Below are 10,615 nucleotides of genomic sequence, written 5' to 3'. Positions count from 1 at the left end.
AGGTGTGTCTGTGAGGGTATTTCCAGGAGAGATTAGGATTTGGGTCAGTATACTGAGTAGAGAAGACCATCCAATCTGCTGAGGGCCTGAATAGAGCAAAAAGGAGAAGGAAGGATGAACTCCCTCTTCCTTCTGCCCTCAGACATCAGCATTCCTGGCTCTCAGGCCTCTGGACTCAGACTGAATTATTCCACCAGCTTTCCTGATTCTCTAGCTTGCGGATAATGGGACTTCTCAATTTCTATAATCACATGAGCCAATTCCTATAATAAATCTCCTCATCTATATCTATATAGATCCTATGGGTTCTGTTTCTCTGGAGAGCCCTGACTAATAAACATTGATTCAGGGGCTTGACCACATCAAGGCCAGCATTTCTGAAACTGTGACATTTCCCTCGTACTTGTCAGCTCTTGAGTGTAAATGTCTGAAATAAGAGGCAATTGTGGAACCAGGGCAGCTGCTCCCTTTCATTAGGAAGGCAAACATTTTTCCAGAACCATCTCCTCTCTCCCCATCAGCATTCCTCCACTGAATGTTTCAATGTCCAGAGAGTGTCATGAGACCAGTTCAGCATCAAAATCAAACGGGAAAGAAAAAAAAAAAAAAAAAAAGGCAAAATAATGAAAGGAGAAAAAAAAGAGTCCGCCTGCCAGAGAGTTGTGAACTCAATTTTACATACAATTTAGGGAATTAAAAAATCTTCTGAAGCCCATTGTAGCCAGCTTCAGAATCCCTGATTTAAGAAGTGGGTCACACTATCTCTGAACCTCAGCTTTCAGATCCTCACTCCTCAAAGAAAAACTGAAGAGATATCTCACTATCTGGTTTGAAGAAGCAATATGTTTAAAGGCCAGAGAATCAAATAAGATAATGTATTATGAAGTGTTTTGTAAACTGTAAAGCTCTGCTTCATTTGAAAACATAGTTCTATTGTGAGAATTTTCTTTGTTACCCGTAGATCACACACCTTGATTTCCACGTGCATCTCGTGTGTATGTGCGTGTGTGTGTGTGAGTGTATAAATAAAATAATAAATGTAGGACAAAAGGAAAAATACAAGCAAACCATTGCCAGGAAAACAGAAAATATTTTATTACTTTCCAGATTGAGAAATGATGCACTTATTTCAGTAGAAATCTATGACTCTCCTCAAGGAGCCCACTTTAGCATTCACAGCCCCCCAGTCATGGTAGCGCCTGTGGTCCCCCGGCCTCAGCAGATACTGCCTTCCCCGGTAGCTGGGCAACTCATAGAGGACCCAGGAGCCCTCCAGCACATTGAGAGAGTAAATCTCATTGAAGTGGAAGCGGTCCTGAAGAGAGGAGCAGTCCTCAGTGATCTCTATCATCTGGCCTCTGTAATCTTCCCTCTCATAAAGTCTGATCCTGTGAGAGCCAGCCTGGCCCATCCGGAGGTGGAAAGAGGAGAAAAGCAAACCATGAAATGATTCCAACACATTCATGCCATTCAGTTTGGTGAGGACCAGCTCAAGCCATTTTCAAATATATGGTAAAAATGAATTATTTCTGAATCTTTGTATACTCTTCATTTTCAAAGGTGGAGATTCAGTACCTTTCCAAGATCATAAAGTGTGACTAAAAATTAAGAAGGAAATCTCACTCTTTAATATATTCAAATATTTCCCAGGATGAACTGTTAATCACACTCAGGACACTGTACCATAGAGAAACCCAAATCCTTAACAGCTTATGACTATTTTTGCCATTTTGAAGAATTATTTTAAATTTTCAAGCATGTGTCTTTGAACAGTAAAGTCCGTTTATGAAATGAATTACTCTACATTGAGTTTAAAATAAATCTTGGAAAAATCACCAAGGGCTTAGATGCTTTTGTTTCTGTGGAAAGCAAAGTGAAACATCTGAAATCTCTCAGTTACATACTTGATTTTCATTTAGTAATTTATGAATAGAATGAGGAAAAATGGGAAAGAAAAATGAGTAAGCCCAAGGACTAATTTTTAAAAAACCTTAGTGTTTTAAGACACGTATGAATTATTTGTAGCCTGTGTATAAAATCTCTGCATTGCTCTCTACTGAGAAAAAGTACTTTTATTTGTACAGGTGGGGAAAACCAAAACATGCAATTGGGAGGCAAAAAGGGGAAAGAGTCTTACAAGAATGAACCCTTGTAAAATTTTCCTTTTCAACTCCTGTCAGCTCAGAAACTCACTAGCACCTAATTATTTTTCTGTTGGATATTAGTGTTTTTTCTACAACTCCATTGTAAATGGTTCCAGGTCAGGACCTCTATTTTATACATGCCCGGGGCAGCGGATACATTCTTAATAAATATTTGTTGATTAACTGGTACCTGGGCAACAATTTACTTCTGTTCAAGGCAAATTATATTGAACTAATATACCATAGCTTACCTTTTCCCCAAACTCTCAATTATTCTAAATGATCACTACTTCAAATATTTAACCTTTGCTTGAAACTATCCATTCTGGGTCCAAAGTGAACCAGAATGATATGGAACTGGACTCACGTGGGGGATGAGGCGGCAGGAGCGGACGGAGTCGTTGAGGCCCATCCACTGCTGGTAGTCGGGGTAGTCGCCGCGCCGCAGGAAGTACTGGCAGCCCAGGTAGTTGGGCTGCTCATAGATCATCCAGCTGCCGCTGTCCACACGCACCGAGTTGCAGCGGCCCAAGTAAGGCTGCAGGTTGGCGTGGTCGCTGCTGCACTCGTAGTGGCGGCCCTGGAAGCCCCGGTCCTCGTAGAAGGTGATCTGCAGGGAAGGGAAGGACAGGGCTCAGAGGCCTGGGCTCCAGCCCGGCTGCGGGCCCCTCCCGCCGGCGCGGGGCTCACCTTCCCCATGGCTGCTGGATGCGGGGATGCGAGTTCAGTGCGGTGGGGCGGGCGCGCGGGTCTATATAGCAGGAGGGCTGCTGCGTTGGCAGGAACGACACAAAAGGGGCCCCCGGGTGAGGAGGGGATTTTCGTGTACTCTTTTTTCTCTTTGCTGTCAGAGTCCATGGGGCTCATTGTGGGTTTTGGTCCCATTCTCTCTGGAGTTTCTATCACTAGCTGATGCTATTGAGACAGTTTGGAAAAAAAAAAAAAAGTAATTTGGGACATTGTCTATTTAATAATAGAAGTAGAACTTCAGCCATTTCATATATAGTCCACTCTTTTATTTGTATGGGTTGGGGAAAAACAAAACAAAACAAAAAGCGGTGGAGCAAAAAAGTCAGAGTCTTAATACGGCAAATATAAACTGATCTGTACGAAGTATGTGCCATAATATTGAATACGAAGGTTAATAAGAAGGAAATGACCTGCACTGAATACTGAAAATTTCAAATTAGTCTTTTAAGAGAGCTTCCTCATTAAAGGGTGCAAGAAATTGGAATGTTTTACCAAGAAGGTTCACAAAATTTCAAACTTTCAGTGTGGTAAAAAAAAAAACAGCAAATGCAGATCTTTAGTATTTGGTCTGATTTTGTTGCAGTCATACGTGGAAGTAGACTGAAGATTGGAGGTTTTATCTTGGTTACTTGTAATTCAAAAGGGAGAATAGTTTTAAGATGATTAATCTCAGAAAGAAGAACGAAAAGGGAAATTTCTAAAAGCTTAAGGAAATAAGAAAAAGTAATACTTTTAAAATACAAAATCAGATTACCTCTTAGATTATTTATAAAAGAAAACCAAATTCCTAAGAAACCCATTTCTGGTAGGATCTAGATACACGTTTGTTCTATGGGGAACAAGAGTACACAAAGCTTTTGACTTAGAGGAAATTAATTGCACGAACACAAAGAGGAGCTATAGCTGGAATGGTGTAGCGAGAGGGAGGAATAAACATCTAGAAGCTTGGACTCTAGGAAGACTTTAGAAAGTATTTATCAGCCTGGAAGAGGATAGTCTGATGGACTGGAAAGAGCGCTGGAGGGGAAGATGACCTATGCCTTTAGCCTCTTTGATGTTCAAAGAATTAGTCACAGTCCTATGTTGACTCATTGAAATACTTTGTCTTTCCTTTGGGTCATAAATCTTTGTAAGTTGATATTTATCAATTAGACACCAACTATGTATAATATGGTGTTTCAGTTCTTGTTATCCAGTATGTAAAGGCATGTATTTGCAGAGTTACTTATGTTAGCCTAGTGGAATATATGCAGCCAGAATCTAAAGAATAAAAATCATTTTAATTAAAAATGAAAAAAATAAGAATGAAAAATAATAATAAATTTTAAAAAACCCATCATTTTGCTCAGAGCTGTTTCTGTGGGGAGTGTGTTCATGGGTGAAAACAGTAGAACATGAGAACCCTAATGCAGAGTCCCAGAGAGCGTCTAGAGGAGCAGCATGGGGGTGTCAGTGGGGACCACCACTTCAGCTGACATGCAGCTACAGCCGAAATTTAGGATCCAACTGGAGGACCAAAACAAGGGCACTTTGGGCTTGGCTTTTTCATTAACCGGGAAGACAGAAGGCTTTATTTCAGCCTGGAGAAAGAAATTGGGAAAACCCCCTACTCTTCTCATAGAATTGAAATGTGAATGCTGTGGGCCAAAATGTGGCTTAATTTCAGTGCTCTACAGAAAATTCTGGGAGTGACAGATGTGTATAAAACCTAAGTCCCAAATTGTACTTAGTGTGCTAAGTGAACATAGGTTGAGACCTGACACTCCTTGCACCTGTGGCACAGAAGCAGCGCTCTACACCAGTTGCCTGGAATGAATGATAGCAACTGTCTTTGCAGGGAGAACAAGAGAGAAGAAACACCCTGTTGTCCTGAGCTCTGGTCCAGGAAGTAACCCTTTGTCACTCTATAAATATTCACATGGTTTCAAACAAAAGTGAAGAAAAAAGAGACTAGTTCAGGTTCAGATTTTGCTGCATGCAGGGTTAATGATTTGTGTAGCTAGTGTAAATAGTCTACAAAATGAAGTGTATAAGAAATACCACTTTCCTTATTTTCTGTAACTCAGAATATTTTATGAATCTAAGTCTCATTCCACTGGGATGGAGAGAAAATTTAACTTTACTCATTGTTGGGATTTCCTCTCCTCACTTACCCAGGCTCTATGGTTGGGTTTCGAGGGCTTACATGGTACCAAGGCGTTTCATGGTGGGGGAGGATTCACTGGAAACTACTGTGATGTCCATTGTTGGTGGATCTTCCCAGTTTTCACACCAATGTGGAAATAAGAACAGCCTTGAGGGCTGTGGACTTGGAGATGTATTTCGCTTGGCTGACACAGTGTTTAGATGTTTTTGGTAATGCTTTGGGTTGGTTCATTCTTTCCACAGTTCACCATACTACCCATTACTCCTTGTCATCTTTTTTTTTACATCTTTATTGGAGTATAATTGCTTTACAATGGTGTGTTAGTTTCTGCTTTATAACAAAGTGAATCAGCTATACATATACATATGTTCCCATATCTCTTCCCTCTTGCATCTCCCTCCCTCCCACCCTCCCATCCCACCCCTCCAGGCGGTCACAAAGAACCAAGCTGATCTCCCTGTGCTATGCAGCTGCTTCCCACTAGCTATCTACCTTACGTTTGGTAGTGTATATATGTCCATGCCTCTCTCTCGCTTTGTCACAGCTTACCCTTCCCCCTCCCCATATCCTCAAGTCTCTAGTAGGTCTGTCTTACCCCTAGGTTCTTCATGACATTTTTTTTTCTTAACTTCCATATATATGTGTTAGCATACGCTATTTGTCTTGCTCTTTCTGACTTACTTCACTCTGTATGACAGACTCTAGGTCTATCCACCTCATTACAAATAGCTCAATTTCGTTTCTTTTTATGGCTGAGTAATATTCCATTGTATATATGTGCCACATCTTCTTTATCCATTCATCCGATGATGAACACTTAGGTTGTTTCCATCTCCGGGCTATTATAAATAGAGCTGCAATGAACATTTTGGTACATGACTCTTTTTGAATTATGGTTTTCTCAGGGTATATGCCCAGTAGTGGGATTGCTGGGTCATATGGTAGTTCTATTTGTAGTTTTTTAAGGAACCTCCATACTGTTCTCCACAGTGGCTGTATCAATTTACATTCCCACCAACAGTGCAAGAGGGCTCCCTTTTCTCCACACCCTCTCCAGCATTTACTGTTTGTAGATTTTTTGATGATGGCCATGTGACTGGTGTGAGATGATATCTCATTGTAGTTTTGATTTGCATTTCTCTAATGATTAATGATGTTGAGCATTCTTTCATATGTTTGTTGGCAGTCTGTATATCTTCTTTGGAGAAATGTCTATTTAGGTCTTCTGCCCATTTTTGGACTGGGTTGTTTGTTTTTTTGTTATTGAGCTGCATGAGCTGCTTATAAATTTTGGAGATTAATCCTTTGTCAGTTGCTTCATTTGCAAATTTTTTCTCCCATTCTGAGGGTTGTCTTTTGGTCTTGTTTATGGTTTCCTTTGCTGTGCAAAAGCTTTGAAGTTTCATTAGGTCCCATTTGTTTATTTTTGGTTTTATTTCCATTTCTCTAGGAGGTGGGTCAAAAAGGATCTTGCTGTGATTTATGTCATAGAGTGTTCTGCCTATGTTTTCCTCTAAGAGTTTGATAGTTTCTGGCCTTACATTTAGGTCTTTAATCCATTTTGAGCTTATTTTTGTGTATGGTGTTAGGGAGTGCTCTAATCTCATACTTTTACATGTACCTGTCCAATTTTCCCAGCACCACTTATTGAAGAGGCTGTCCTTTCTCCACTGTGCATTCCTGCCTCCTTTATCAAAGATAAGGTGACCATATGTGTGTGGGTTTATCTCTGGGCTTTCTATCCTGTTCCATTGATCTATCTTTCTGTTTTTGTGCCAGTACCATACTGTCTTGATTACTGTAGCTTTCTAGTATAGTCTGAAGTCAGGGAGCCTGATTCCTCCAGCTCCGTTTTTCGTTCTCAAGATTGCTTTGGCTATTCGGGGTCTTTTGTGTTTCCATACAAATTGTGAAATTTTTTGTTCTAGTTCTGTGAAAAATGCCAGTGGTAGTTTCATAGGGATTGCATTGAATCTGTAGATTGCTTTGGGTAGTAGAGTCATTTTCACAATGTTGATTCTTCCAATCCAAGAACATGGTATATCTCTCCATCTATTTGTATCATCTTTAATTTCTTTCATCAGTGTCTTATAATTTTCTGCATACAGGTCTTTTGTCTCCTTAGGTAGGTTTATTCCTAGATATTTTATTCTTTTTGTTGTAGTGGTAAATGGAGTGTTTTCTTGATTTCACTTTCAGATTTTTCATCATTAGTGTATAGGAATGCCAGAGATTTCTGTGCATTAATTTTGAATCCTGCTACTTTACCAAATTCATTGATTAGCTCTAGTAGTTTTCTGGTAGCATCTTTAGGATTCTCTATGTATAGTATCATGTCATCTGCAAAGTGACAGCTTTACTTCTTCTTTTCCGATTTGGATTCCTTTTATTTCCTTTTCTTCTCTGATTGCTGTGGCTAAAACTTCCAAAACTATGTTGAATAAGAGTGGTGAGAGTGGGCAACCTCGTCTTGTTCCTGATCTTAGTGGAAATGTTTTCAGTTTTTCACCATTGAGGACGATGTTGGCTGTGGGTTTGTCATATATGGCCTTTATTATGTTGAGGAAAGTTCCCTCTATGCCTAGTTTCTGGAGGGTTTTTATCATAAATCGGTGTTGAATTTTGTCGAAAGATTTCTCTGCATCTATTGAGATGATCATATGGTTTTTCTCCTTCAATTGTTAATATGGTGTATCACATTCATTGATTTGTGTATATTGAAGAATCCTTGCATTCCTGAAATAAACCCCACTTGATCATGGTGTATGATCTGTTTAACGTGCTGTTGGATTCTGTTTGCTAGTATTTTGTTGAGGATTTTTGCATCTATGTTCATCAGTGATATTGGCCTGTAGTTTTCTTTCTTTGTGACATCCTTGTCTGGTTTTGGTATCAGGGTAATGGTGGCCTCGTAGAATGAGTTTGGGAGTGTTCCTCCCTCTGCTATATTTTGGAAGAGTTTGAGAAGGATAGGTGTTAGCTCTTCTCTAAATATTTGATAGAATTCGCCTGTGAAGCCATCTGGTCCTGGGCTTTCGTTTGCTGGAAGATTTTTAATCACAGTTTCAATTTCAGTACTTGTGATTGGTCTGTTCATATTTTCTATTTCTTCCTGATTCAGTCTTGGCAGCTTGTGCATTTCTAAGAATTTGTCCATTTCTTCCAGGTTGTCCATTTTATTGGCATAGAGTTGCTTGTAGTACTCTCTCATGATCTTTTGTATTTCTGCAGTGTCAGTTGTTACTTCTCCTTTTTCATTTCTAATTCTATTGATTTGAGTCTTCTCCCTTTTTTTCTTGATAAGGCTGGCTAATGGTTTATCAATTTTGTTTATCTTCTCAAAGAACCAACTTTTATTGATCTTTGCTATCGTTTCCTTCATTTCTTTTTCATTTATTTCTGATCTGATTTTTATGATTTCTTTCCTTCTGCTAACTTAGGGGTTTTTTTGTTCTTCTTTCTCTAATTGCTTTAGGTGCAAGGTTTTGTTTTTTATTCGAGATATTTCCTGTTTCTTAAGGTAGGATTGTATTGCTATAAACTTCCCTCTTAGAACTGCTTTTGCTGCATCCCATAGATTTTGGGTAGTTGTGCCTCCATTGTCATTTGTTTCTAGGTATTTCCTCTTTGATTTCTTCAGTGATTACTTCGTTATTAAGTATTATATTGTTTAGCCTCCATGGGTTTGTATTTTTTACAGATCTTTTCCTGTAATTGATATCTAGTCTCATAGCATTGTGGTCGGAAAAGATACTTGATACAATTTCAATTTTCTTAAATTTACCAAGGCTTGATTTGTCACCCAAGATATGATCTATCCTGGAGAATGTTCCAGGAGCACTTGAGAAAAATGTGTATTCTGTTGTTTTTGGATGGAGTGTCTTATAATTATCAATTAAGTCCATCTTGTTTAATGTATCATTTAGAGCTTGTGTTTCCTTATTTATTTTCATTTTGGATGATCTGTCCATTGGTGAAAGTGGGGTGTTAAAGTTCCCTACTATGAATGTGTTACTGTCGATTTCCCCTTTTATGGCTGTTAGTATTTGCCTTATGTATTGAGGTGCTCCTATGTTGGGTGCAAAAATATTTACAATTGTTATATCATCTTCTTCTTGGATCGATCCCTTGATCATTATGTAGTGTCCTTCTTTGTCTCTTCTAATAGTCTTTATTTTAAAGTCTATTTTGTCTGATATGAGAATTGCTACTCCAGCTTTCTTTTGGTTTCCATTTCTATGAAATACCTTTTTCCATCCCCTTACTTTCAGTCTGTATGTGTCTCTAGGTCTGAAGTGGGTCTCTTTTAGACAGGAAATATATAGGTCTTGTTTTTGTATCCATTCAGCCAATCTGTGTCTTTTGTTGGGAGCATTTAGTCCATTTACATTTAAGGTAATTATCGATATGTATGTTCCTATTCCCATTTTCTTCATTGTTTTGGGTTTGTTATTGTAGGTCTTTTCCTTCTCTAGTGTTTCTTGCCTAGAGAAGTTCCTTTAGCAGTTGTAAAGCTGGTTTGGTGGTGCTGAACTCTCTCAGCTTTTGCTTGTCTGTAAAGGTTTTAATTTCTCCATCGAATCTGAATGAGATCCTTGCTGGGTAGAGTAATCTGGGTTGCAGGTTTTTCTCCTTCATCACTTTAAATATGTCCTGCCAGTCCCTTCTGGCTTGCAGAGTTTCTGCTGAAAGATCAGCTGTTAACCTTATGGGGATTCCCTTGTGTTTTATTTGTTGTTTTTCCCTTGCTGCTTTTAATATGTTTTCTTTGTATTTAATTTTTGACAGTTTGATTAATATGTGTCTTGGCGTATTTCTCCTTGCATTTATCCTGTATGGGACTCTCTGTGCTTTCTGGACTTGATTAACTGTTTCCTTTCCCACATTAGGGAAGTTTTCAACTATAATCTCTTCAAATATTTTCTCAGTCCCTTTCTTTTTCTCTTCTTCTTCTGGAACCCCTATAATTCGAATGTTGGTGCGTGTAATATTGTCCCAGAGGTCTCTGAGACTGTCCTCAGTTCTTTTCATTCTTTTTTCTTTATTATGCTCTGCAGTAGTTATTTCCACTATTTTATCTTCCAGGTCACTTATCCGTTCTTCTGCCTCAGTTATTCTGCTATTGATCCCATCTAGAGTATTTTTAATTTCATTTATTGTGTTGTTCATCGTTGCTTGTTTCATCTTTAGTTCTTCTAGCTCCTTGTTAAATGTTTCTTGCATTTTGTCCATTCTATTTCCAAGATTTTGGATCATCTTTACTATCATTATTCTGAATTCTTTTTCAGGTAGACTGCCTATTTCCTCTTCATTTGTTAGGTCTGGTGGGTTTTTATCTTGCTCCTTCATCTGCTGTTCTGTCTTCTCATTTTGCTTATCTTACTGTGTTTGGGATCTCCTTTTTGCAGGCTGCAGGTTCGTAGTTCCCGTTGTTTTTGGTGTCTGTCCCCAGTGGCTAAGGTTAGTTCAGTGGGTTGTGTAGGCTTCCTGGTGGAGGGGCTAGTGCCTGTGTTCTGGTGGATGAGGCTGGATCTTGTGTTTCTGGTGGGCAGGTCCACGTCTGGTGGTGTGTTTT

The 10,615-nt window shown here is 39.0% G+C and overlaps 1 protein-coding gene across 1 annotated transcript; it reads right to left on the bottom strand.

Annotated features, from left to right (window-relative positions):
- Positions 1–1,129: 1,129 nt before the first annotated feature.
- On the bottom strand, positions 1,130–2,843 carry LOC101322568 (gamma-crystallin D). Its single transcript, XM_004319351.3, has 3 exons — positions 2,835–2,843; positions 2,512–2,754; positions 1,130–1,402 (listed from the first exon to the last, which is right to left on the bottom strand). Exons 1-3 carry the CDS (start codon positions 2,841–2,843, stop codon positions 1,130–1,132), a joined length of 525 nt encoding a protein of 174 aa, XP_004319399.1.
- Between the last annotated feature and the right edge of the window lie 7,772 nt (positions 2,844–10,615).

Source organism: Tursiops truncatus, chromosome 7, assembly GCF_011762595.2.
Source record: "Tursiops truncatus isolate mTurTru1 chromosome 7, mTurTru1.mat.Y, whole genome shotgun sequence".
NCBI classification, from domain to species: Eukaryota; Metazoa; Chordata; class Mammalia; order Artiodactyla; family Delphinidae; genus Tursiops; species Tursiops truncatus.
This window is presented reverse-complemented; position numbering and strand designations above follow the sequence as displayed.

Bases quoted from the DNA above. Each gene is read 5' to 3' on its own strand.
- LOC101322568 (XM_004319351.3), bottom strand. The intron at 1,403-2,511 runs GTGAGTCCAGTT...CGGATGGGCCAG, and splicing joins CCTGCCGCCTCATCCCCCAC to GCTGGCTCTCACAGGATCAG.